The 27,753-nt window shown below is 53.6% G+C and overlaps 1 protein-coding gene across 1 annotated transcript in view; it reads right to left on the bottom strand.

Moving 5' to 3' along the window:
* LOC119963610 (hematopoietically-expressed homeobox protein hhex-like) overlaps window positions 1-20,466 on the bottom strand; it is a 109,124-nt gene extending 88,658 nt beyond the window's left edge. The window contains exon 1 of the mRNA XM_038792943.1: window positions 20,288-20,466. Within this exon, the coding sequence (XP_038648871.1) occupies window positions 20,288-20,466 (179 nt within the window). The remainder of the gene's footprint in view (window positions 1-20,287) is intronic.
* Between the last annotated feature and the right edge of the window lie 7,287 nt (window positions 20,467-27,753).

Below are 27,753 nucleotides of genomic sequence, written 5' to 3'. Positions count from 1 at the left end.
GCCGCAATGCCAGCAATCCCGCCTGTCCACGGCACCACCGCAATGCCAGCAATCCCGCCGCAATGCCAGCAATCCCGCCTGTCCATGATCCCGCCGCAATGCCAGCAATCCCGCCGCAATGCCAGCAATCCCGCCTGTCCACGGCACCACCGCAATGCCAGCAATCCCGCCTGTCCATGACCCCGCCGCAATGCCAGCAATCCCGCCTGTCCATGATCCCGCCACAATGCCAGCAATCCCACCGCAATGCCAGCAATCCCGCCGCAATGCCAGCAATCCCGCCTGTCCATGACCCCGCCGCAATGCCAGCAATCCCGCCGCAATGCCAGCAATCCCGCCGCAATGCCAGCAATCCCGCCTGTCCATGACCCCGCCGCAATGCCAGCAATCCCGCCGCAATGCCAGCAATCCCGCCTGTCCACGGCACCACCGCAATGCCAGCAATCCCGCCTGTCCATGACCCCGCCGCAATGCCAGCAATCCCGCCTGTCCATGACCCCGCCGCAATGCCAGCAATCCCGCCTGTCCATGACCCCGCCGCAATGCCAGCAATCCCGCCGCAATGCCAGCGATCCCGCCTGTCCATGACCCCGCCGCAATGCCAGCGATCCCGCCTGTCCATGACCCCGCCGCAATGCCAGCAATCCCGCCTGTCCATGACCCCGCCGCAATGCCAGCAATCCCGCCGCAATGCCAGCGATCCCGCCTGTCCATGACCCCGCCGCAATGCCAGCAATCCCGCCTGTCCACGGCACCACCGCAATGCCAGCAATCCCGCCGCAATGCCAGCAATCCCGCCGCAATGCCAGCAATCCCGCCGCAATGCCAGCAATCCCGCCTGTCCATGACCCCGCCGCAATGCCAGCAATCCCGCCTGTCCATGATCCCGCCGCAATTGCCAAGCAATCCCGCCTGTCCTGATCCCGCCGCAATGCCAGCGATCCGCCTGTCCATGACCCCGCCGCAATGCCAGCGATCCCGCCTGTCCATGACCCCGCCGCAATGCCAGCAATCCCGCCTGTCCACGGCACCACCGCAATGCCAGCAATCCCGCCTGTCCATGACCCCGCCGCAATGCCAGCAATCCCGCCTGTCCACGGCACCACCGCAATGCCAGCAATCCCGCCTGTCCATGACCCCGCCGCAATGCCAGCAATCCCGCCTCTCCATGACCCCACCGCAATGCCAGCAATCCCGCCGCAATGCCAGCAATCCCGCCTGTCCATGACCCCGCCGCAATGCCAGCGATCCCGCCTGTCCATGACACCGCCGCAATGCCAGCAATCCCGCCTCTCCATGACCCCACCGCAATGCCAGCAATCCCGCCGCAATGCCAGCAATCCCGCCGCAATGCCAGCAATCCCGCCTGTCCATGACACCGCCGCAATGCCAGCAATCCCGCCTGTCCATGACCCCGCCGCAATGCCAGCAATCCCGCCTGTCCATGACCCCACCGCAATGCCAGCAATCCCGCCGCAATGCCAGCAATCCCGCCGCAATGCCAGCAATCCCGCCGCAATGCCAGCAATCCCGCCGCAATGCCAGCAATCCCGCCGCAATGCCAGCAATCCCTCCGCAATGCCAGCAATCCCGCCGCAATGCCAGCAATCCCGCCTGTCCATGACCCCACCGCAATGCCAGCAATCCCTCCGCAATGCCAGCAATCCCGCCGCAATGCCAGCAATCCCGCCTGTCCATGATCCCGCCGCAATGCCAGCAATCCCGTCTGTCCATGACACTGCCGCAATGCCAGCAATCCCGCCGCAATGCCAGCAATCCCGCCTGTCCATGATCCCGCCGCAATGCCAGCGATCCCGCCTGTCCATGACCCCACCGCAATGCCAGCAATCCCGCCTGTCCACGACCCCGCCGCAATGCCAGCAATCCCGCCTGTCCATGACCCCACCGCAATGCCAGCGATCCCGCCTGTCCATGACACCGCCGCAATGCCAGCAATCCCGCCGCAATGCCAGCAATCCCGCCGCAATGCCAGCGATCCCGCCTGTCCATGATCCCACCGCAATGCCAGCAATCCCGCCTGTCCATGACACCGCCGCAATGCCAGCAATCCCGCCGCAATGCCAGCAATCCCGCCGCAATGCCAGCGATCCCGCCTGTCCATGACCCCACCGCAATGCCAGCAATCCCGCCTGTCCATGACCCCACCGCAATGCCAGCAATCCCGCCTGTCCATGACACCACCGCAATGCCAGCAATCCCGCCTGTCCATGACACCGCCGCAATGCCAGCAATCCCACCGCAATGCCAGCAATCCCGCCTGTCCATGATCCCGCCGCAATGCCAGCAATCCCACCGCAATGCCAGCAATCCCGCCTGTCCATGACCCCGCCGCAATGCCAGCGATCCCGCCGCAATGCCAGCAATCCCACCGCAATGCCAGCGACCCCGCCTGTCCATGACCCCGCCGCAATGCCAGCAATCCCGCCTGTCCATGACCCCGCCGCAATGCCAGCAATCCCGCCTGTCCATGACCCCGCCGCAATGCCAGCAATCCCGCCTGTCCATGACCCCGCCGCAATGCCAGCAATCCCACCGCAATGCCAGCAATCCCGCCGCAATGCCAGCAACCCCGCCGCAATGCCAGCAATCCCGCCTGTCCATGACACCACCGCAATGCCAGCGATCCCGCCTGTCCACGGCACCACCGCAATGCCAGCGACCCCGCCGCAATGCCAGCAATCCCGCCGCAATGCCAGCAACCCCGCCGCAATGCCAGCAATCCCGCCTGTCCATGGCCCCGCCGCAATGCCAGCAATCCCGCCTGTCCACGGCACCACCGCAATGCCAGCGACCCCGCCGCAATGCCAGCAATCCCGCCGCAATGCCAGCAATCCCGCCTGTCCATGGCCCCGCCGCAATGCCAGCAATCCCGCCTGTCCAAGACACCACCGCAATGCCAGCAATCCCGCCGCAATGCCAGCAATCCCGCCTGTCCATGATCCCGCCGCAATGCCAGTGATCTCGAATGTCCATGACTCCGCCGCAATGCCAGCAATCCCGCCGCAATGCCAGCAATCCCGTCTGTCCATGATCCCGCCGCAATGCCAGCAATCCCGCCTGTCCATGATCCCGCCGCAATGCCAGCAATCCCGCCTGTCCATGACCCCGCCGCAATGCCAGCAATCCCGCCTGTCCATGACCCCGCCGCAATGCCAGCGATCCCGCCTGTCCATGATCCCGCCGCAATGCCAGTGATCCCGCCTGTCCATGACTCCGCCGCAATGCCAGCAATCCCGCCGCAATGCCAGCAATCCCGCCTGTCCATGATCCCGCCGCAATGCCAGCAATCCCGCCTGTCCATGATCCCGCCGCAATGCCAGCAATCCCGCCTGTCCATGATCCCGCCGCAATGCCAGCAATCCCGCCTGTCCATGACCCCGCCGCAATGCAAGCAATCCCGCCTGTCCATGACCCCACCGTAATGCCAGCAATCCCGCCGCAATGGCAGCAATCCCCGCTGTCTATGATCCCGCCGCAATGCCAGCAATCCCACCGCAATGCCAGCAATCCCACCGCAATGCCAGCAATCCCGCCTGTCCATGATCCCGCCGCAATGCCAGCAATCCCGCCTGTCCATGACCCCACCGCAATGCCAGCAATCCCGCCGCAATGGCAGCAATCCCGCCTGTCCATGATCCCGCCGCAATGCCAGCAATCCCGCCTGTCCATGACCCTGCCGCAATGCCAGCAATCCCGCCGCAATGCCAGCAATCCCGCCGCAATGCCAGCAATCCCGCCTGTCCATGATCCCGCCGCAATGCCAGCAATCCTGCCGCAATGCCAGCAATCCCGCCTGTCCATGATCCCGCCGCAATGCCAGCAATCCCGCCGCAATGCCAGCAATCCTGCCTGTCCACGACACCACCGCAATGCCAGCAATCCCGCCTGTCCATGATCCCGCCGCAATGCCAGCAATCCCGCCTGTCCATGACCCCGCCGCAATGCCAGCAATCCCGCCTGTCCAATGACACCGCCGCAATGCCAGTAATCCCGCCTGTCCATGACACCGCCGCAATGCCAGCAATCCCGCCGTAATGCCAGCAATCCCGCCGCAATGCCAGCAATCCCGCCGCAATGCCAGCAATCCCGCCTGTCCATGATCCCGCCGCAATGCCAGTGATCCCGCCTGTCCATGACCCCACCGCAAATGCCAGCAATCCCGCCGCAATGCCAGCAATCCCGCCTGTCCATGATCCCGCCGCAATGCCAGCAATCCCGCCTGTCCATGACACCGCCGCAATGCCAGTAATCCCGCCTGTCCATGACACCGCCGCAATGCCAGCAATCCCGCCGCAATGCCAGCAATCCCGCCGCAATGCCAGCAATCCCGCCGCAATGCCAGCAATCCCGCCTGTCCATGACCCCGCCGCAATTCCAGCAATCCCGCCTGTCCATGATCCCGCCGCAATGCCAGCAATCCCGCCTGTCCATGACCCCGCCGCAATGCCAGCAATCCCGCCGCAATGCCAGCAATCCCGCCGCAATGCCAGCAATCCCGCCGCAATGCCAGCAATCCCGCTGCAATGCCAGCAATCCCGCCTGTCCATGGCACCACCGCAATGCCAGCAATCCCGCCGCAATGCCAGCAATCCCGCCTGTCCAAGTGCCGGCGTCTCCTGCTCCACCTCTGCGGCGATCGACCAGAATTCGTCACCCGCCTCAAAGACTGAATCTATAGACTTTACTTTTGTAAATTTTGTCCAGTTTGCTCTGTATCTGCACGATAGAAACCTTCCCTTGTACATATGTTCGTTAACTCACCTCTTGTACATAATCAGGCATGTATATACCTTCACGTTCCATAACTTATTTTTAAAAAAAGGGGAGATGTCATAATATCCACTCATGTATATAATGAGATGCAGACAGGCAGTGATTGACACACAGGATGGCCAATGAACACACAACACAGAACAACCAATTACCAGACAGGATACCATCACTATAAAGCCCACGGGGCATTAAGACTCTCCCTCTCTCGGGACCCAGAGACTGAGACAGTCGCTACGCCAGTGGGCACTATTGCCATGTGGTAGTTAGTAAGTCTGGTCGAGCCAGTAAGAGGTCATCAGTAGGATTAGTAGAGTGTCAACCCACAGCTGAACATGTACAGCAGTTCATAGTTAAATAAAACAGTGTTGGATCATCTCCTGTGTCAGACGTTTGTTTCTAGCTTCCCTGCATCCAGTTGCAGTCAATGCCGAACCAACCTGCCTAACACATCATTTGTAACATTCTCAGAATCACAGAACCACATAAAAACACAGTGCAGAAAAGGCCCTTCGGCCCATCAAATCTGTACCAATGCAAGAAAGGCACCAGATCTGCCAATCCTAATCCCATTTGCCAGCTAGGTTAGCACTTATTAACACTTGGCCCGGAGCCTTGAATGTTAAGATGTACCAAGTGTTCATCCAGGATGAACCCGCAACCCGCCTCTCCCACCCTCCCAGGCAGTGTGTTCCAGACCCTCACCACCCTCTGGGTAAAAAAGCTTTTCCTCACATCCCCCCGAAACCTCCTGCCCCTCACCCTGAACCTGTGTCCCCTAAAACTGACCCTTCAGCTAAGGGGAACAGCTGCTCCCTATCCACCCTGTCCATGCCCCTGATAATCTTGTCCACCTCGATCAGGTCACCCCTCAGTCTTCTCTGCTCCAGAGAAAACACCTAAGCCTATCCAACCTCTCTTCATAACTTAAATGTTCCATCCCAGGAAACATCCTGGTGAATCTCCAGTGCAAAAACATCCTTCCTATAATGTGGCGACCAGAACTGCACACAGTACTCCAGCTGTGGTCTCACCAAAGTTCGATAAAACTCCAACATGACCTCCCTGCTTTTGTGATCTGTGCCACGATTGATAAAGACGAGTGTCCCATATGCCTTTTACACCACCGTATTAACCTGCCCTTCTGCCTTCAGAGATCTATGGACAAACACGCCAAGGCCTCTTTGTTCCTCAGGACTTCCCAGTGTCAGGCCATTCATTGAATATTTCCGTGTCAAATGGTTCCTTCCAAAGTGTATCACCTCACACTTTTCAGGATTATATCCATCTGCTATTTTTCTGCCCATTTGACCATCCCGTCCATATCTTCCTGTGACCCAAACACTCAACCCCACTGTTAACCAGCCGGCCAATCTTTGTGTCATCCACAAACTTACTGATCTTACCCCTCACAGAGTCATCTATGTCATTTATATAAATGACGAATAATAGTGCACCCAGCACAGGTCCCTGTGGTACGCCACTGGACAATAAAGTCACTAAACCTGCCATCAGTCATCACCCGCTGTCTCCTACAGCCCAGCCAGCTTTGAATCCACCTTATCAAGTTCCCCTGTATCCCATGTGCATTTGCCTTTTTTAGAAGTCTCTCATGTGGACCTTGTCAAAGGCTTTGCTGAAATCCATGTAAACTACATCAACTACACTACCCTCATCTACACACTTAGTCACATGCTCAAAAAATTCAATCAAATTTGTTAAGATAGATTCTCTCCTTCAGAGGGAACATGTTGGGACTGTACCCTCCCCATTTCCTCTTTGAACACCCCCACTGCTCTTCTGTAGATCTACCCATGTCTGCGTGGGTCTCACCCCCATCAAAGATGTGCAAGGTCGCTGGGTAGGACGTGCTAAATGGCCCCATAATTGGGAGTTTTTTTAAAAAAAGAATTCTCTCCCAAACATCACAGTGGCTGTACCTACACCACATGGACTGCAACGGTTCAAGAAGGCAGCTCACCACCACCTTCTCAACGGTATTTTGGGATGGATAATAAGTGCTAACCAAGCCAGCGATACCCACATCCTGTGAAATAATACTATACAACACACTGGTGTGGGGACTGGAGGCGCACACAGGCCCAGAAGGTGTCAAGAACAGTAGGTTTCTTTACTCAAAGACTGTTGGTGACTCAGTTATGTTTTTACAGTAAAAGCTATCATGGGTCACATTTACCGAGATCTATCGTGAATTTCCAGTTTTTTACTTTCAGTTGGTGGGATTTGAACTCACGTTGATTTAATAATCCAATTTCAGAAAAGGATTGACACAAAGTCACATAAAGGTATGTTTAATGAGGTGGAACAAATGCAAAGTGTTAAGTTTTGAGAGACAATTTGAAGAAGATCCCAAAGTCAAGATCATGGAAGAACAGAGGGAGGTTTTTCGGCCCATCCAATCCATGCCAACCCTCTGTAGTACAGTAAGAAGTCTTACAACACCAGGTTAAAGTCCAACAGGTTTGTTTCAAACACGAGCTTTCGGAGCACGGCTCCTTCTTCATCTCACATACACTCATTCACCTGAAGAAGGAGCCGTGCTCCGAAAGCTCGTGTTTGAAACAAACCTGTTGGACTTTAACCTGGTGTTGTAAGACTTCTTACTGTGCTCACCCCAGTCCAACGCCGGCATCTCCACATCATAACCCTCTGTAGAGCAATCCATTCCCTCACTCTATCCCCACAGTGCTCCCGGTTTATTTCGTTCAAGTGCCCATCCAATTTTCTTTTGACATCATTAATCCTCTCCTTTTCTACCACCCTCCCAGGCAGCTGGCTCCAGCTACTACATATGTCTCCTCCTCCATCTCAGATTCCCTCCTCCATCTCACGCCCCTCCTCCATCTCACATACCCTCCTCCATCTCAGATTCCCTCCTCCATCTCACGCCCCTCCTCCATCTCACATATCCTCCTCCATCTCAGATTCCCTCCTCCACCTCATGCTCCCTCCTCCACCTCATGCTCCCTCCTCCATCTCAGATTCCCTCCTCCATCTCACGCCCCTCCTCCATCTCACATACACTCCTCCATCTCAGATTCCCTCCTCCATCTCACGCCCCTCCATCTCATGTCCCTCCTCCATCTCAGATACGCCCCTCCACCTCATGCTCCCTCCTTAACCTCATGCTCCCTCCTCCATCTCACGCCCCTCCATCTTATGTCCCTCCTCCATCTCATGTCCCTCCTCCATCTCACGCCCCTCCATCTCATGTCCCTCCTCCATCTCATGTCCCTCCTCCATCTCAGATACGCCCCTCCACCTCATGCTCCCTCCTCCACCTCATGCTCCCTCCTCCATCTCACGCCCCTCCATCTCATGTCCCTCCTCCATCTCATGTCCCTCCTCCATCTCAGATATGCCCCTCCACCTCATGCTCCCTCCTCCACCTCATGCTCCCTCCTGCATCTCACGTCCCCTCCTCCATCTCACGTCCCCTCCTCCATCTCAAACCCCTCCTCCATCTCACGCCCCTCCTCTGTCTCACACCCCTCCTTTGTCTCACACCCATCCTCCATCTCATGCCCCTCCTCCATCTCACGCCCCTCCTCCATCTCATGCCCCTCCTCCACCTCATGCTTCCTCCTCCATCTCACGCCCCTCCTCCATCTCATGCCCCTCCTCCACCTCATGCTTCCTCCTCCATCTCACGCCCCTCCTCCATCGCACATACCCTCCTCCATCTCATGCCCCTCCTCCATCTCACGCCCCTCCTCCACCTCATGCTTCCTCCTCCATCTCACGCCCCTCCTCCATCGCACATACCCTCCTCCATCTGACGCCCCTCCTCCATCGCACATACCCTCCTCCACTCACACCCCTCCTCCATCTCACACCCCTCCTCCACTCACACCCCTCCTCCATCTCACATCCCCTCCTCCATCTCACGTCCGTCTTCCATCTCAGATTCCCTCCTCCACCTCATGCTCCCTCCTCCAACTCACGTACAAAACCTTACATCCAGGCCGCCCTTAGCCTTGTACAATTATCTAATGGGAGTTTCTTTTTCTGAGGCAGTTCCTCAGAGTCGAGGATGAATTTCCTCCACACTAAAAATAATTCTCGGGTGACTGAGGAGTCCCAATGCGCGACCTACAATCTCTGTCGCAGCGGGGGGCAGACGGTGGTTGGAGAAGGGGGTGTGTGGGGTGCCCGCGGTGCCCAGCGCTCCTTCCACTATCGTCACTTGGCTTCAGCTTGCTCTCGGCTATGAAACTCGGATGTTCCATCCCTTCCCAGAGGCTTTTCCTCCACGTCAGGCAGTCTTGGGCCAGGGATTCCCAGGTGTCGGTTGGGATGTTTTCCAAGGTGGTTTTGAGTGTGTCCTTGGAGTATTTCCTCGGCCCTCCTGGGGACCGCTTGCTGTGTTGAAGCTCCGGGTAGAGCTCTTGTTCCAGGAGTCTGGTGTCAGGATCGTGGACAATGTGGCCCGTCCAGTAGAGCTGATGGAGTGTGGTCAATGCTTCACTGCTGGAGATGTTGGTATGAGTGGGAACACTGACATTGGAGCTCCTGTCCTGCTAATGGATTTACAGGATCTTACAGAGGCAGCGCTGGTGGCATTTCCCCAGGGTTTTGAGCTGTCCACAGTCCACACGTCTCTGAGCCATATCGGAGGGTGGGTATCACGACTGCCCCATCAGTTTGGTGCCGGGTCTGAGATCATAGTCTTCAAACACTCTCTTCCTCAGGTGACCAAGGGCTGACCTGGAAATCTGAAGGCGGTGTTCAACGGCGTCGACGATATCTGCCCTCGTTAACAGTAGACGTCCAAGGTGTGGAAAGTGATCCACATTGTCCAATGCCTCATTGTGGATTTTGACAACTGGGGTGCGTTTTGAGGGGCAACGGATGAGAACAGTGCTGTGTTAAGGGGCAGGTTGGCCAACCGGGCCCACGTGGTTGCCGCGGCGCCGGTTGGGAGACGCTGAAATAAGTCTTCTCCAACTTACCCTTGTTGCTAAAATAAATGAAGGAGGCCGGAGGTGAGGGAGGAAGCTGGAAAGGAGGAAGAGAATTTTACAATTGCGGCATTGTCAGACCCGAAGTCAGTGCAGGTCAGAAATCAATGACGGGGGTAGTGATGGAAAAGTGGAATTGGGATAGATCAACCATCATCTCATTGAGCCATATGGCAAGCACAAGAGGCCATTCAGCCCATTGAACTGTGTGGCTCCCCTGATCTTTCTGCTTCGCCCAACCAATCTTGGCCTTTTGAAACAAAAACAGAAAATGCTGGGCAATGGCGGACCGTCATCCAGACTCGGGGTGGTTGGCACTGCTGCCTCACAGCACCAGGGATCCTGTTTTGATTCCGGCCTAGTGTGACTGTCTGTGTGGAGTTTGCACATTCTTTTGTTTTAAATTTAGAGTACCCATTATTTTTTCCAATCAAGGACGAATTTACTGTGGCCAATCCACCTACCCTGCACATCTTTGGATTGTGGGGGTGAGACCCACGCAGACACGGGGAGAATGTGCAAACTCCACACAGACAGTGACCTAGGGCCATGATTGAACCCGGGTCCTCAGCGCCATGAGGTGTGCTAACCACTGCGCCGGCGTGCTACCCCATGGTTGGCATTCTCCCAGTGTCTGTGCGGGTTTCATCCGGGTGCCCCGGATTCCTCCCACAGTCCAAAGATGAACATCTTCGGCAGATAGGCCACGCTAAAATGCCCCTAGGTATCCTAAAGGTTAGATGGGGATACGGGGTTCTGGGGATAGGGCGGGGGAGTGGGCCTCAGTAGGGTGCTCTTTCAGAGGGTGGGTGCCGACTGGATGGGCTGAGTGGCCTCCTTCTGCACTGTAGTAATTCTATGAAACGTTAGCTCCGTTCTCTCTCCACAGATACTGTCGGACCTGCTGAGATTCTCCAGCATTTTCTGTTTTTGTTTCAGATTCCAGCAACCAGCAGTAAATACGTTTTGTCCTTTCGAAATATTGACCCAATTCCCTTCTCAGAGCAAGCACTGAATCTGCTTCCAACACACTTCCTGACAGCACATTTCAGATCCGAACAAAAACAATCACAACTAAATGACTTTGTCTGCCATATCATTGTCGTTTGTTAAAAACGTAATTTGCCCAGAATGGGTTCGAGTGAGCCGTGTGGTGTAATCATGTTCCTCGTTCATGGACGGGATTCTCTGACCCCACCCTGCCAGGTCGGAGAATCACCGGGGGGGGGGGGGGGGGGGGGGGGTGAATCCCGCCCCCACTGGCTGCCACATTCTCTGGCGCCGGGGATTTGGCGGGGGTGGGAATCATGCCTCGCCGGTTACCCACCGTTGGCAGCAGCTCCCCCCCCCCCCGGCCGATTTTCCGGCCCGCGATGGGCCGAGTGGCCACCCGTGTTTTCGTGGCCCCGCCGGCGTAAATTATAGTAGGTCCTTACTGGCGGGACCTGGCGGCACGGGCGGCCTCCGGGGTCCTTGGGGGGGCACAGGAGGATCTGGCCCCGGGGGTTGCCCCCGTGGTGGTTTGGCCCACGATCGGAGCCGATCCTATACAAGCGGGCCTGTGCCGTGGGGGCACTCTATTCCTCCGCATCGGCTGGTGTGGTCCTCCGCCATGGCCGACGCGGAGATGATCCCCCCTGTGCATGTGCTGGGATGACGCCAGCGCACTCTGGTGCTCCCGCGCATGTGCCAACTCACGCCGGCCGGCGGAGGCCCTTCGGCGCCGGTTGGCGTGACGCCAAGCCCCTTCCCCGCTGGCCGGCGCGGCACAAACCACTCCGGGGCTGGCCTAGCCCCTGGAGGTGCGGAGGATTCCACGCCTTTAGGGCAGCCCAACGCCGGTGTGGATCACGCCACTCCTCGGCACCGGGACCCCCCGCCCTGCCGGGTAGGGGAGAATCCTGCCCCATATGTTCCTATATCTGGTATATTTAACTCCTATTAAAAAAACTTGTGGAAAGTGTAATATCTCACATTGGATCTCTGGGGTGGGAATGTTTGTCTTCCCCACGTTCCTTGCACAGTACGAGCTCCCCTGCTAGGGGCGGGTATCTCAATTATCCCAATGTAGATAAGGTTGGTCAGTAAGGCATCAACCTTGGAGGAACCCGAAGGGGTCCACCGGGAAGTGTATGTATATCGTTGATCAAATCTCATTCTTATTTTTACCTGGAGTGGACTCACCTTGACCTTATTGAACTGGCGATGAGGAGTAAGCTGGTTTGCTGTCGATACTGTGACCGACTCAGCTGAGCCACCTCACTGATGTTCTGGACCCAGGTTTGGATTTCTTTGATTGGCCGTGCCTCTGTTTGGACAGTTCGATGTATTTGACGCCGGTGTTGAAGACTGGAACCAAAACGCTGAATGAATGCGTTATTTCTTCTGGGCCAACAATATCACAGAGAATGAGGGCCAGACGGTCATTCTGTTGACGGCCTGTGGAGCGCATACGCTCAAGGTGATCCGGTTTCTCACCTACCCGGCGCGCCAGATATGCAAACATTCGATCAGCTCGTGACTCTTGTGGCGCAGCACTTTAACCCAAACCCATTGATAATCGTTCAAAGGTACCGGTTTAATACGGCAGAGAGGTCCACCAGTGAATCCATTACCAAGTTTGCATCTCAGTGACGGAAGGTGGCTGAGTTTTGTGAGTATGGAGCTGTTTTGTCCGACATGCTCCAAGATCGCTTGGTCTGCGGTATCAATAATGTGGGAACTCAGAAAAAACTTCTGGGCGAAGCTTCCCTGACTTTTCAGCAGCTGTTGCAGGTCTCCCGATCCCAAGAAAGTGTGGGACATGGCATCCAGGAGATACACGGGATGGAGGTGAACATTTTGGGGCATCGACCCTCACGTGATATCCTCACAGCCCAGACCGAACGCTGCTGCGACTCCGGCTTCAGGGCGAAGAGCTGGCTGCCAAGATGTGGGATGTCCCCGGACCTGGTTGAAGGTGACTCCAGCCCGTGTGCTAATGTGGATGCCGGTCTAGGCGTACCTGCTGGCAGCAGGAGGGCCCGTGCTCCAGGCACCCCTGTCGAGGTAGGCAGGAGCCCCAGGGCCGGGCCGTACATCTGGATGACCTAGAAGAGGCCGAGGATGGGGCTGAGATGCAGCTGAACTGTTTGGCAGTGCCCCGTGTGGCCCCTATTCACGATGCTATACAAGTGAACAGTCACATGCTGCACATGGAGCTGGATACGGGATACGGGAGTGGCCATTTCTGTGATGGGGCTGTGCTCTTTTGATCTTATCCAACAAGGAGTGCACGCTTTGTCCTTGGCTGGCATGGCGGCTCTTGTGGCTTCTTATACAGGGGAAGAACTGAATATTGTGGGGTCCACCCTCACCCAGGTTCATGGGTACCAGTCAGTACGCAATCCCCTCAGTGTTGTGCAAGGAAATGACCCTAGCCTGTTGAACAGCAATTGAAATGAAATGAAATGAAAATCGCTTATTGTCAGGAGTAGGCTTCAATGAAGTTACTGTGAAAAGTCCCTAGTCGCCACATTCCGGCGCCTGTCCGGGGAGGCTGGTACGGGAATCGAACAGTGCTGCTGGCCTGCTTGGTCTGCTTTAAAAGCCAGCGACTTAGCTCAGTGAACTGAAGTTGGATTGGCAGCATAATCCTCTAAGTGGGTTCTGGCGGTTTGTGTACAGAACTGAGCCAATTCCCAGGAGGTTTTCCAGCCTGGTTTGGTTACCATTAAAGGGGCATTGGCTAAAATGCAGGTGGAACTGGCAGCCCAATCCCAGTATTTCCGTGTTCGCCTGGTTCCTTTTGCTATAGTGGAGAAGGTTGAGACCGAACTTCGGCGTTTAGAAAGTATGGGCATTATTCAGCCTGTGCTTCACTGATTGGGCAACACCAGTGGTCCCTGTCATGAAGCTGGATAAGACAGTCCACCGCTGCGGGAACAAGAAATCGACAGTGAACCTCGCTTCAAGATAAGACCATTAACCCTTCACCTCCCAATAAAGGTTCATATGCAACATTGACCGGTGGCTGTAAATTCACAAAACTGGACATGAACAACGCTTTTGTGGAGCTCGATAAATCCGCATGGAAGTACGTCACGATTTATACTCACAAGGGAATCTGAGGGTACACCCGGCTTCTGTTAGGAATCTCCTTTGCGTGCACAGTCTTCCATCCTGTCATAGAGAACATCCTGCTTGGGCAATGTGTTAGTCACAGGGGCCATGGAACAAGAACATTAGCAGAACCTCCAGGCAGTGTTTAAGCAGCCTTCAAAATATGGGATCCACATTGTGCTGAATTTGGCTACCGTCCTCACCCCCTTCCACTTGCTTTCGAAGAAGCATCAGCCTTGGGCTTGGGGTAAGGCCCAGGATGCGGTGTTTAACAAGGTGAAGCAGCGGTTGTCTTCTTCAGGGGTGTTGACACATTTTGACTCCTGAAAAATGTTGTACATCACATGCGATGCTTCGCCGTATGGCATTGGGGCGGTTTTGTCACATCGAATAGACGACGGCCGTGATCGCTTTCGCCTTCTGTGGCCAAAAGAAAATAGGCCCAGATCGAGAAAGAAGGCCCGACGGTCATATTCGGTGTTAAGTGGTTTCATCACTAAATCTGTGGCCGCCATTTTTTTTATCGGCACCAATCACAAGCCATTGCTAGTCCTCTTTCGTGAAGACAAGGCAATCCTGCCAATCACGTCTGCGAGGACCTAGCCCTGGGCTCTGTTATTGGCTGCTCACAAATACTCTTTCGAGCTCTGCCCAGGGTTCCAGATTGCGCATGCTGATGTGTTGAACCCTGCAGATTAAATGCACGAACCTTCCGACAGCGGAAGAAATGATTGCTGTCCAGAATTTCAGGGACTCCTTGTCTGTCACTGCCTCGTGTGTTCATGACTGGATGCAAACAGATAACGTCCTTGCCAAGGTGTGACATCTGGTGCTATATGGTGGGCAGCATCGGAAGCTAAGGGGAGTTTAAGGCTTTCTCCTCCAAATTGTCGAGTTGACCGTCAAGGATGGCATCCTTCTGTGGGGTACCAGGGTTGGTATCCCGGCAAAGGGACAGGCTGCCGTGTTAGGGAACCAGCACGACGGGCATCCTGGAGCATCCAAAATGAAGATGCTGGCGAGGAGCGAGGTGGCCGGGTTTGGGCACCAATATCGAGATGTTGGCCCAGCAATGCTCCATCTGTAAAGGGCACCAGAGGCTCCCCATGGTGACACGCCTACACCCTTAGGAGTGGCCGAGGCACCCTGGGGCCTGGGCACACTGATTTTGCCGGTTCCTTCTTAGGTTTCATATTTCTCGTTCTGGTGGACAGCCACTCAAAATGGCTGGCGGTCCACAAGATGGCGACAATCACTTCCCAGGTGATTGCACGTTTATTTTTCCCACCCACAGAATCCTGGAGGCACTCGTGACCGATAAAGAGTTTGTCGCTTTTGTGACTAGCAACTGAATTCGCCACGTCTGCACTGCCCCATACCCCAAACATTGCAAGGTTTGGCAGAGGGGACCATACATGCGGTTAAGCGAGGACACATAAACCAGACGTCCGGCTCGACGGGCACAAGACTGGCAAGGTTTTTATTCTCGTACAGGACCAGGCCGCACACAGTAACTGGGGTGGCCCCAGCTGAGATGTTAATGGGTCGTAGGCTCCGTACACGTCTTAGTTTGATTCTACCGGACATGGGCGCAAAGGTGCGCGTGACCAGGATTTGAAATGAAAATCGCTTATTGTCACAAGTAGGCTTCAAATGAAGCTACTGTGAAAAGCCCCTAGTCACCACATTCCGGCGCCTGTTCGGGAAGGCTGGTATGGGAATTGAACCGTGCTGCTGGCCTGTCTTGGTTTGCTTTCAAAGCCAGCGATTTAGCCCAGTGTGCTAAACCAGCCCCTCCGTGTGCCAAACCATCCCCTAGGACGTTGACCGTCGAGGGTGGCATCCTTCAGTGGGGTAACAGGGTGGATGTCGCAAGGATGTTGCCCAGTTCGCCGCTTCACACCTGACGCCGCGGTGTTGATTCGGAACTTCAATGACGGTGCTTGCTGGCTCTCTGGGGTTGTTGTCCGTCAAAGGGAACCAGTCCCTTGCCAAGTTCGACTCCGGGGTCAACTAATGAGACGGCACCTGGATCATATTCGCTCACAGCGGTTGCTCTCTCGGGAAGTGCCTCTGAAGAAACCTATCCTGGACCCTCCTGCTCCGTTGCTGAACCAGCCTTCTGTCATACCTCCAGTCTCTCTCAATGCCAACATGCCCATACGGACTTCGAGGTGGAGAGGCAGACCTCGGCGATATTGGACACTGGCTCGGTAGTTTAGATGCTTCCTGACGATCGACTGCCACGTCGTTCCTGCCGCAGAAGGCAATCACCGGTGCGGTATATAGAACATAGAACAGTACAGCACAGAACAGGCCCTTCGGCCCTCAATGTTGTGCCGAGCCATGATCACCCTACTCAAACCCACGTATCCACCCTATACCCATAACCCAACACCCCCCCCCCTTAACCTTACTTTTATTAGGACACTACGGGCAATTTAGCATGGCCAATCCACCTAACCCGCACATCTTTGGACTGTGGGAGGAAACCGGAGCACCCGGAGGAAACCCACGCACACAGGGGGAGGACATGCAGACTCCGCACAGACAGTGACCCAGCCGGGAATCGAACCTGGGACCCTGGAGCTGTGAAGCATTTATGCTAACCACCATGCTACCCTGCTGCCCCTGACTATACACTGACTGATTTGGTGCATTAGTTCCTTGGGGACGTACCAGAGCCAAAGAAACTCCAGCGGACTCCGCCTGGCTCCTCCTTCTCTGCCTCCTCGCTCGTCAAGAGGCTCTTCGGAGTTTGTGGGGGAGGAATGTCACATCCCGTATGGGACCCACAAGGTGGGGATGCTTGTTTTTCCTGTGCTCCTTGCGGAGTACGAGCTCCCTCACTCGGGATGGAGTATCCCACTTATCCAATATATATGAGGTCGGCCAGAAAGGCACTGACCTAGCACGTCCCAGTAGGCGTCCAGCGGGAAGTATGTATATTATTTGCCTCAGGAAAGTCTCTGGGGAACTCGATAAAGTTCCAAAACAAGTATCAGGACAGAGAGTAATGAAATAGTCACTTCAGGAACTCCAGGCAGTGGCAAAACTACAAGAAGTTTAGTGATTCAGTCAAAACAGAAAAATAATGAACAAGCCAGTAAAATATCAGTGCTGAGGGTGAGGTCAAGGGGAATATCCCAATTAGGAGTTCTACATACCAATGCACAGAGTGTAAGGAATAAACTAGATGAGCTGGAGGCGCTAATGCAAATTGAAGATTCAATTAATAATCGTTAATGTCACAAGTAGGCTTACATCAACACTGCAATGAAGTTACTGTGAAAAGCCCCTAGTCGCCACATTCTGCCACCTGTTCGGATCATAGAGGGAGAATTCAGAATGTCCAAATTACCTAACAGCACGTCTTTAGGGACATATGGGAGGAAACCGGAGCCCCTGGAGGAAACGCACACAGACACGGGGAGAACGTGCAGACTCCACGCAGACAGTGACCCTAGCCGGGAATCGAACCTGGGACCCTGGAGCTGTGAAGCAACTGTGCTGACCACTGTGTTACCGCGCTGCCCCAGATAGTGTATGATGTCGTAGATGTTACAGAGACATGGCTGGAGGATGGTTAGGACTGGCTATTAAATAGACCTCGTTATAACATTTACAGGAGGGACAGGGAAGATGGCAGAGGGGATGGAGTAGCCTTACTGAGCAGAAATACTATCACATCAATGCTGAGGGAGGATATAATGAGGGGAAAACATCCAGTGGATACCATATGGGTGGAACTGAGGAACAGAAAGGATCTAAAACTGTAATGGTGTTGTGTATTGATCCCCTGATATCATAGAATTTGCAGTGCAGTAGGAGGCCATTCGGCCCATCGAGTCTGCACCGGCTCTTGGAAAGAGCACCCTACCCAAGGTCAACACCTCCACCTTATCCCCTTAACCCAGTAACCCCACCCAACACTAAGGGCAATTTTGGACACTAAGGGCAATTTATCATGGCCAATCCACCTAACCTGCACATCTTTGGACTGTGGGAGGAAACCGGAGCACCCGGAGGAAACCCACGCACACACGGGGAGAACGTGCAGACTCCGCACAGACAGTGACCCAAGCCGGAATCGAACCTGGGACCCTGGAGCTATGAAGCAATTGTGCTATCCACAATGCTACCGTGCTGCCCAGATAACAGTTCTGAAGTATTAGATTGTATAAATATAGCAATTAGGCAAGTATGTAGCAGAGGCAGAGTAATATTAATGGGGGATTTTAACTTACACAGAGATTGGGAGAGGCAGAAAGGTAGTGAATTTCTGGAATGCATCTAGAATAGCTTCCTGCAGCAATATGTGCTAGATTCAGTAAGGGGACAGGCAATATTAGATTTAGTTATGAGTAATGAGCCCAATTTTATTAACACCCTAACTGTGCGCTAACATTTATCAAATAGTGATCGTAGCATGGTTAAATTCAGTGTAGTGAAAAGCACGATTCAGACACGAGAATTTTAGACTTGGGCCAAGTTGACTTGAATAGGATGAAACAGAGACTGTCCACGGTAAACTGGGAAGGTCTGTGAATGGGTCAAACGATTGAAGAACAGTGGAGAATATTTAAAGAACCATTTAACGCGATACAGAGTGAGTATGTACCCCTGAGAGGAAAAGGTTCCACTTCACAAAGAAAACAGTCAAGGACAACTAAAGAGGTTCGGGACAGCATAAAACTAAAAGGGCTTAAAAAAATGCAAAACATAGCACAGATCCGGATGAATGGGATCGATACAAAGACCAGCAGAGGGTCACAAAGTACCTTATAACAGCGGCTATAAGGGATTATGAAAAGACATTTGCAAGGGATATCAAAATCAATAAGAAGATATTTTATAGTTGAATAAAGAGAAAGCGGACAGTGAAGAGCAATGTGGAGATGCTGTCAGTGATAATGAGGAACTATAATAATAACCGCTTATTGTCACAAGTAGGCTTCAATTAAGTTACTGTGAAAAGCCCCTAGTCGCCACATTCCGGCGCCTGTTCGGGGATGCCGGTACGGGAATTGAACCGTGCTGCTGGCCTTATTCTGCATTACAAGCCAGCTGTTTAGCTCATTGTGCTAAACCAGGCCCTAACATTGAATGGGGTGGTGGTCGGGTGGGGATGATTCTGGAGACAAATATTCGGTGGCAACTGGGCTGACACACACACACGCAAGGAAATCAAAACTGGTCACTTGTTTTATGAAATGAAATGAAAATGGCTTATTGTCAGGAGTAGGCTACAATGAAGTTACTGTGAAAAGCCCCTAGTCGCCACATTCCGGCCCCTGTTCGGGGAGGCTGGTAAGACAAGGCTTTGTCAAAGAATCCCTTCTGTCTCCACAGACGCTGCCGGATCTGCTGAGATTGCCCAGCATTTTCTGTTTCAGATTCCAGCATCCACAGTCAATTGTTGCCATCGACTGTTTGAAGAAGCTGCAGGCTGTAATAGAGGGAGAGTCCCGCCCCTACTGTGGACAGGCGAGATTGGAGTGGAGCTTAAATCTCCGGGAACCCTCCAAATTGGGGTTTGCAGTCAACACACACACACACACAAACAAGGCTCCAATCTCGGAAAAGCTGTATCCCATCACTCGTTATAAAAAAAAGTTGGATTTCATTTGCATTTAGTGAAGAAAAGACCCGAAAACTTTACAAGTGCTCAGATTCTGTTCTTGCAGAAAGAGGAACAAATGTTCGTTGGACAAAACACACACACGCAGACTCTCCTTGGTTTCACGGTTTGCACATACAACATTGAGCTGGGCGTTTGTCACGTTTTATCGGGTGTAAATTGTGTGTGTTTTATACATTTCAAAACGCCAATGTGTCGGAATCTTTACACACACCCCCCACAGTAATTCTGCCTGCAAATCTCATTCACCAGCAACAACTATAATTTCACTGAGCTAATAAATGTTTAGAAAGTTGGGTGGCCGCATTTTTCCCACTTTCTCAATCCTGGTTGGGGGGGGGGGGGGGGGTACAGACACGAACACATTGACATCCCTCATTACTTCGCTCTTAAATCCTGTCTCCTTCTCCCACACCCCCTCCTATTTGATATTCCCTCTTTCTCTGACCCCAGATTGCTCCTGTTCCTGTCTCAATCAGATCTGATTATCTGTCCATTGATCAATCTGCTTATCTTCCTTCTCTGGTAGTTTTAATCTCTGCTCCTCCTTATTCCATTGGTTTCTCCAGCTATATTTCCCCCCCCACACACCCATACACACACATACAAGAGCAGTCTCTTACCCAGGGGCAGAGGTCTGTATATGGGATGCTGAGGTTCGCCAGCTGTCGGGTTGTAGAGAGCCAGATGTTCTGGGAGGAGTGGAGTCCGGTACAGATGTTGGGGCAGAGGTGGGAAGTAGCCGGGGCTGCTCTCCGGGTACAGCCCGCACCTCAAGCCAAGCGGCAGCGGGAATAGCGCCGCCGGGAAAGGGGCGCCCAGGGCGGCGGGGCGACGCGGAGTCTCGCCGCGGTCCCGGTTCAGAATGTCCTCGATGTAAAACGGCGTGGGGTGAATGGGTGAGGGGGCGTGGGGGGAGCTCTGGGTGCCCGGGTGGCTGTGGAACTGCATTGCTGAGGCTGTGGGGGGGGGGGGGGGGGGGGGTGAAACTTCAAGCAAGGGAAGGACAGGACACACCAGGGCAACACAGGCAACGTGAACGGTGGGCTGGGCTCAGTAACTCTCGCTATCTCAGCTCTCAATTACTTTGCAAATACTACACGAACAGGGCGGGGACTGCTGGCCAGAGAGACAGCTATCAAGAGAACCTCATTGCCCACAATCATTCAGCCCAATGATTGTCCCTGTGCCAGCTCTTTGAGAGATTGGGTCAACTATCCAGCTCCCCAAACTAACCCCCTCCTCAACTTCACCGCCCAGGGAAAAAAAAACAATTCCATAGTTCACATTGAAAACTTTGCAGAGTTTGGGTTTATTCTTGGGAGTGCAGCTCCGACAACTCAAGGAGCTCGCACCATCCACCGCTTTCAACATTCAATCTCTCTGCCATCGGCAAACAGTGACGGCCCTGTGTACCGTCCATGACATTCACTGCAGGAACTCACCGAGGCTCCAGCGACAGTTACTTCCAAATCCCCCTCCTCAACCATCTGGAGGGATAAGGGATGGATTCGATTTGTTTATTGTCCCATGTACCGAGGTACAGTGAAATGTATGTTTCTGCAAGCAACTCATATCATTTCGTACATGAAAATAAAATAAAATAAAAAGAAAATACATAATTGTGGACACAAGGTCCACAATTTAATTACATAAGCACCGGCATCGGGTGAAGCATACTGAGCGAGATTCTCCGCAAATGCGGAGAATCGTAAAGGCTGCCGTGGGACAGGCCGTGACCCACGGCAGCCTTCACACCCACTTCCGGGGCCGATTCTCCCCCCCGGGCGGGGCTAGGAGCGTGGCCCCGTGCATCACGGCGGCTCGGCCTTGACGACGGTCGTCAAGGCTGCACGTCAAGCGTCACGCCGGCTGACCGGCCGCGCAGGCGGCCGCGCATGCGCAGGTTGGACAACGCCAACCCGCACATGCGCAGTTGCCGTCTTTTCCCTCAGCCGCCCCGCAAGACGTGGCGGCTTGATCTTGCGGGGCGGCGGAGGGAAAAGAGTGCGTCCGTTACGGACGCACGGCCAGCGATCGGTGGGCACCGATTGCGGGCCTATGCCCCCCTTGGCACGGCCGTGGTACTGCCGTGCCAATCGGGCCCCCAGATGCCCCAAATGGGCATCTGGCGGCCGTTTCACGATGGCAGCGAGCAGGTGTGTTTGGTGCCGTGTTGAAACGGGCATGAAGGCCCGGCCGCTCGGCCCATTGGCCTCGGATAATCACCGCTCGCCATTAAAAACGGCGAACGGCAATTCATGGCGTCGGTTGGGCGTGGGGGGGGGAGAATAGCGGGAGGGCGTGAAAAATGTCGGGAGGCCCTCCCGCTATTTTCACACCCGGCGTGGGGGGCGGAGTATTGCGTCCACAGGGTGTAGTGTTAATGAGGTTAGTCCACAAGAGGGTCTTTTAGGAGTCTGGTAACAGCGGGGAAGAAGCTGTTTTTGAGTCTGTTCGTGCGTGTTCTCAGACTTCTGTATCTCCTGCCCGATGGAAGAAGTTGGAAGAGTGAGTAAGCCGGGTGGGAGGGGTCTTTGATTATGCTGCCTGCTTTCCCCAGGCAGCAGGAGGTGTAGATGGAGTCCATGGATGGGAGGCAGGTTCGTGTGATGGACTGAGCTGTATTTACGACTCTCTGAAGTTTCTTGCGGTCCTGGGCCGAGCAGTTGCCATACCAGGCTGTGATGCAGCCAGATAGGATGCTTTCTGTGGTGCATTTGTAAAAGTTGGTAAGAGTTAATGTGGACATGCCGAATTTCCTTAGTTTCCTGAGGAAGTATAGGTGCTGTTGTGCTTTCTTGGTGGTCGTGTCGACGTGGGTGGACCAGGACAGATTTTTGGTGATGTGCACCCCTAGGGCAGGAGACACTTGGGAACATCGCCACCTGGAGGTTCCCCTCCAAGTCTCTCACATCCTGACTTGGAAATATATCGCCGTTCCTTCACTGTCGCTGGGTCAAAATCCTGGAACTTCCTCCCTAACAGCGCTATGGGTGTACCTACACCTCCGGGACTGCAGCGATTCAAGGAGGCAGCTCACCACCGCCTTCTGAAGGACATCTAAGAATGGGCAATAAATGCTGGCCTAACCAGCGACGCCCGCATCCCGTAAGTTAATTTTATAAAAATAAACATTTTGGCAGAACTTCTCCTGATGTGGAGCTTGGAATTTTACCTCATTTGATTGACTAACACTTTTTGAAAGCATTGACTTTCCCTGGGGGGGGTCGTATCTGCATTGGTTCCCGTGATCAGTACGTGTGGGGCCCCTGGAATCAAATGTCTTCCTGATTTGAAACAAGATGTCAGCCATGACTGAGTCAGGAGGGCCATGTGTTTAAATAGCTCTCCAGAGACGCCAACACAAAAGCTCGGGTGACATTCTAGTGCAGGACTGACTGAGTGTATTGACTTCCGCTTTTCAGATGGGAATAGCCTCTTCAAATAGATCTAGAAGATTCCATAGTAATATCTTGAAGAGGAGCAGACAGGTGGCTATCCCTCTAAAAGAGCTGATCGGATTATTTATCGTACTGCTGTTTGTGGGAACTTGATCCATTTTCAACATTAATGATGATACTTCAAAGGTATTTCATTGGCTGCAAGATGCTTTGGGGCATCCTGGGATTTGTAAGGTGCAGTATGTTGTTTAACTCGACAGTCTCACTCAAGCTGTACTTCTCTGTGTTAATGCAGCTCCATTCCAACACGAAAGATGAGTGCAGCCCTTCTCAATGCCAAGATCTGACAGGCCCACTGAAGAAAATATATTGCCCCTGAAGTCAATAGGTAAATTCGCTGGAGAGCTGACTGGTGGTGATTTAACCTGAGGGTCAAGGTTGAGAAGGCGGGGCCTTTATGAACAACCTCAGCCGGTACGGGAATTGAACCTCTGCTGCTGGGCTTGTTCTGCATCTCAAACCGGCCGTCTAGCTAAACTGAGCTAAAACTTAGCCAGAGAGCTGGGTTTCAAGGGGCACTAAAAGAAAGAAGGAGGGGAGAGAGATAGAAAGGTTTAGGAAAGGATTTCTGGAGCTTAGGACTCAGGCAGCTGAAAACATGGCCACCGAACGTCAAACAAAATCAAACATGCTGATGAAGAGAGAATTTTTATTCTTTTATGGGATTTGGGCATCATTTGACCCCATGCCCCCCCCCCCCCCCTGCAGTGCCTGGTTATCTAATTGCCCCTGAACCCCTATCTATGCAGATACCTCACAGCGTCATGGGGCTGGGGCTGGGTAGATTGCAAAGCTCGGGCATGGCCATGGATTCATTTGAAAACCAAGGATGCTCCATTGAAAATTGAGCTGCCTGAATCAAGAGCTCGTGCAGGTGAGCAAGCTGTGGGGAATGGGTGAATGGGACTTGGTGCGAGTCAGAATAGGGGCAGAAGAGTTTCGGATGATCTCAAACGTAGTTGGAGGAGGCAAGATGGGACATCAGCCAGGAGTGCATTGGAATAGTCACATCTGGAAGAAAGAAAAGTATGATCGAGGGCTTTAGCGTCAGAAGGAGTTGAATAACGTTATGGTGGGGGGGCCAGCACGGTGGCCTAGTGGTTAGCACAGCTGCCTCACGGCGCTGAGGTCTCAAGTTCGATCCCGGCTCTGGGTCATTGTCCATGTAGAGTTTGCACATTCTCCCCGTGTCGGCATGGGTTTCGCCCCCACAACCCAAAAATGTGCAGAGTAGGTGTATTGGCCACGCTAAATTGCCCCTTAATTGGGAAAAATGATTGGGTAATCTAAATTTATATTCTAAAAAGAAAAGAAAATTACGTTATGGTGGTGGAAATTGGCAAAGTTAATGAGGGCGGATATATGTGACAGAAAGGACATCTGATGGCCAAAGGTGATGCCAGAGTTGTGAACTGTCTGGTTCAGTCTCAAGGAGAGGGATGAGTCGGTGGCTGTGAAACCGAGTGTCTGGTGGGTGACAAGTTGCAAATTTTTGTGAGGTCCACCTAGTATCGCAGCCAAAGATCTGGGCAGGAGTGGGAAGGGTCGAAGATGGCACCTTGAACTCAGCACGTAACGGCAGCATCCAACGATACCAGAAATATCTACACATTGTCCACATACTATCCTTACCCATGCACACTAAACCCTTCCTTGGTTCAGCTGTTTGGTGAATGTGATTCACACCGGATTATAACCTGTATATACATGTGTATATATTGTAAGTGCAGTTGCACTATCTGACCTCCAGGGGGAGTAGGTCTGGGAATGCTTGAGAGTTGTACGGGGCTTCTCCCTTGGCTCCGCCCAGGACTCCTCCCCCGGGAGCTGCTGTATAAAGATCAGTGCCACAGGGTCAGCCGGCCAGTTCACGGAAGGTTCAACGGCTAACAGGCTGGCTCTGTTGTAAGTATATTAAAACCGCTATTCTAATCCTACAAGCACGCGTCCGTAGAATTGTTGGTTCCAACAATTTAATATACTTAGGAAACAGTCGAAGAAATCATGGAAGCAGCCCTCAAGCCCGGACGCCTAGAACTCGACCCACAGGATGCAGAGGCTAAGGAAATTTTTTCCCACTGACTGAGATGTTTTAAAGCCTACCTGGCAGAAGCCAGCACCGCTGGAACAACAGAGGAACAAAAACTCAGCCTACTACACGCCAGGGTAAGCCACAGAATCTCCACACAGCTGAATCTGGCCGGTTCTTACATCGCAGCGCTGGCAATACTGGACAAAATGTACGTTAAGCCCATTAACGAGGTTTATGCACGCCATGTGTTTACGACTCGCCGTCAGCGGCCTACAGAAACGCTTGCCGAATTTGTAAGGGAATTGAATAACCTTTCCAATGAGTGTAATTATCAAGCCGTTACCGCGGCTGAACATAGGGAGCTTGCTGTGCGGGACGTTTTCGTGGCGGGCCTTAGGTCTAACTATGTGCGCCAAAGACTGCTAGAAAAGGGGGCCCAGGACTTAGACACTACTGTGGAGGAGGCTACCACTATGGAAGTTTCCTTCCGCAGTCTCACGTCGTTTCCCGCGGACCCCGCGACCCCATCGTGGACCCCCGACCAACAGTCCCCCCAGGCCTGTGCCGCACGGCCCCCCAGCTACCGCGCTGCCAAAGCCAGTTACTCTGCTGCCCCAGCCAGTTACTCTGCTGCCCCAGCCAGCTACTCAGCTGCCCCAGCCTGCCATTTCTGTGGCCAAATCCAGCACCCGCGGCAGCACTGCCCAGCCCGATCCGCGACCTGCAGCAGCTGCGGGAAGAAAGGCCACTATGCCAGAGTTTGCCTCACGAAAAGGGCCCCAGTTTTTAACTCCCCTGCAGAGAGAACAAATCGCTCCCAACACCAGCAGGCCCACGGGGCCCGAAACGCTGCGGCCTACGCCCCGACTCCGCCCCCTCCTGCCACTTGCGATCCATGGGGGCCGCCATCTTGGCAAACCCCCAGAATGCGGCCGGCCACGTGCGACTCATGGGGGCCGCCATCTTCCTCGCCGCTCACCACGTGCGCTCCACGGGCCCCATCTGCATCGGCATGCTCAGAAAGCTCATCAGAAGAATACGACTTCATAGAATTTACATAGAATTTACAGTGCAGAAGGAGGCCATTCAGCCCATCGAGTCTGCACTGGCTCTTGGAAAGAGAACCCTACCCAAGCCCCTACCTCCACCCTATCCTCATAACCCAGTAGCCTCACCCAACACTAAGGGCAATTTTGGACACTAAGAGCAATTTATCATGGCCAATCCACCTAACCTGCACATCTTTGGACTGTGGGAGGAAACCGGAGCACCCGGAGGAAACCCACGCACACACGGGGAGAACGTGCAGACTCCACACAGACAGTGACCCAGCCGGGAATCGAACCTGGGACCCTGGAGCTGTCAAGCATTTATGCTAACCACCATGCTACCCTGCTGCCCCGCGTGGTATCATGGTTAATCAGATCGCCCAATATCGGCTATTTTCCATGGTGGATCTGAAGTCTGCAGACCACCAGCTCCCAATCCGCCTGGAGGACCGCCACTACACAGCGTTCGAGGCCGATGGCCGCCTCTTCCACTTCCTCCGGGTTCCCTTCGGCGTCACTAATGGGGTTTCGGTGTTCCAACGAGCAATGGACCGAATGGTAGACCAGTACGGGCTGCGGGCCACGTTTCCATATCTGGACAATGTTACCATCTGCGGCTATGACCAGCAGGACCACGACGCCAACCTCCACCGTTTTCTCCAGACGGCTCAGAAATTAAATCTCACTTATAACAAGGAGAAATGCGTTTTCCGCACAAACAGACTGGCCATCCTCGGCTACGTCGTGGAGAACGGAGTCCTGGGCCCAGACCCAGACCGCATGCGCCCCCTCTTAGAACTCCCCCTCCCTCATTGCCCCAAGGCCCTCAAACGGTGCTTGGGGTTCTTTTCATACTACGCCCAGTAGGTCCCTCAATATGCGGACAAAGCCCGCCCACTCTTTAAGGCCACACGATTTCCCCTGTCTGCTGAGGCGCGCCAGGCCTTCAGCTGCATCAAGGAGGACATCGCCAAAGCAGCCATGCGGGCGGTGGATGAATCCACTCCCTTTCAGGTTGAGAGCGACGCCTCAGAGGTAGCTCTAGCAGCCACTTTAAATCAGGCAGGGAGGCCCGTTGCATTTTTCTCCCGTACCCTATCCGCTTCAGAACTCCGACACTCCTCAGTCGAGAAGGAAAGTTCTTCCCTCAAATTCTTATCAGATAGTCCAGAAATTAATTGATGCATTATCACAGTGTCTCTGAAATCAGCATAATCACTGCCCTGTGGTATTAACTTGAGATTGAGTAATAAAATCAGAGATGGACCCTACGTTTCTCTGACAAGAGTTAAATCTTCCCAGCATCTCACCAGCCTGACTGTTACAGCAAATATTTTTGAGTATGATTTCTACTTTGGTGCTGTCCTCACCTTCTAAGTAATTAAAGCAATTATAGATTTCTCTAGCTCCATGCCCTCCTGTTGAGAGTAGTAGGGCTATTTTTGTTGCGTCAGAGGCAGTGCTTAAATCATTAGCTGTGATAAATATTTGGAACATCTGTTCGAACAGTTTCCAGTTATAACTTAAATTACCGGCTGTTTCCAGCCGCCATGAAGTTCCAACAAGTTCCATCGAATCAGTTAGTCGTCGAGGATCCATTTGCTGCGAAGTCTCCTACAGTCGAATATCCGGTTTAAGTTTTTCCTCTCTTGCTGATGTCTAGCTTGCTTTCTGAAATAACCCCTGGTACCAT

Source organism: Scyliorhinus canicula, chromosome 3 (genome assembly GCF_902713615.1).
Source record: "Scyliorhinus canicula chromosome 3, sScyCan1.1, whole genome shotgun sequence".
In the NCBI taxonomy this organism is placed as follows: Eukaryota; Metazoa; Chordata; class Chondrichthyes; order Carcharhiniformes; family Scyliorhinidae; genus Scyliorhinus; species Scyliorhinus canicula.
Note: the sequence above shows the minus strand (reverse complement) of the source record. Positions and strands in the feature narration are given on the sequence as shown.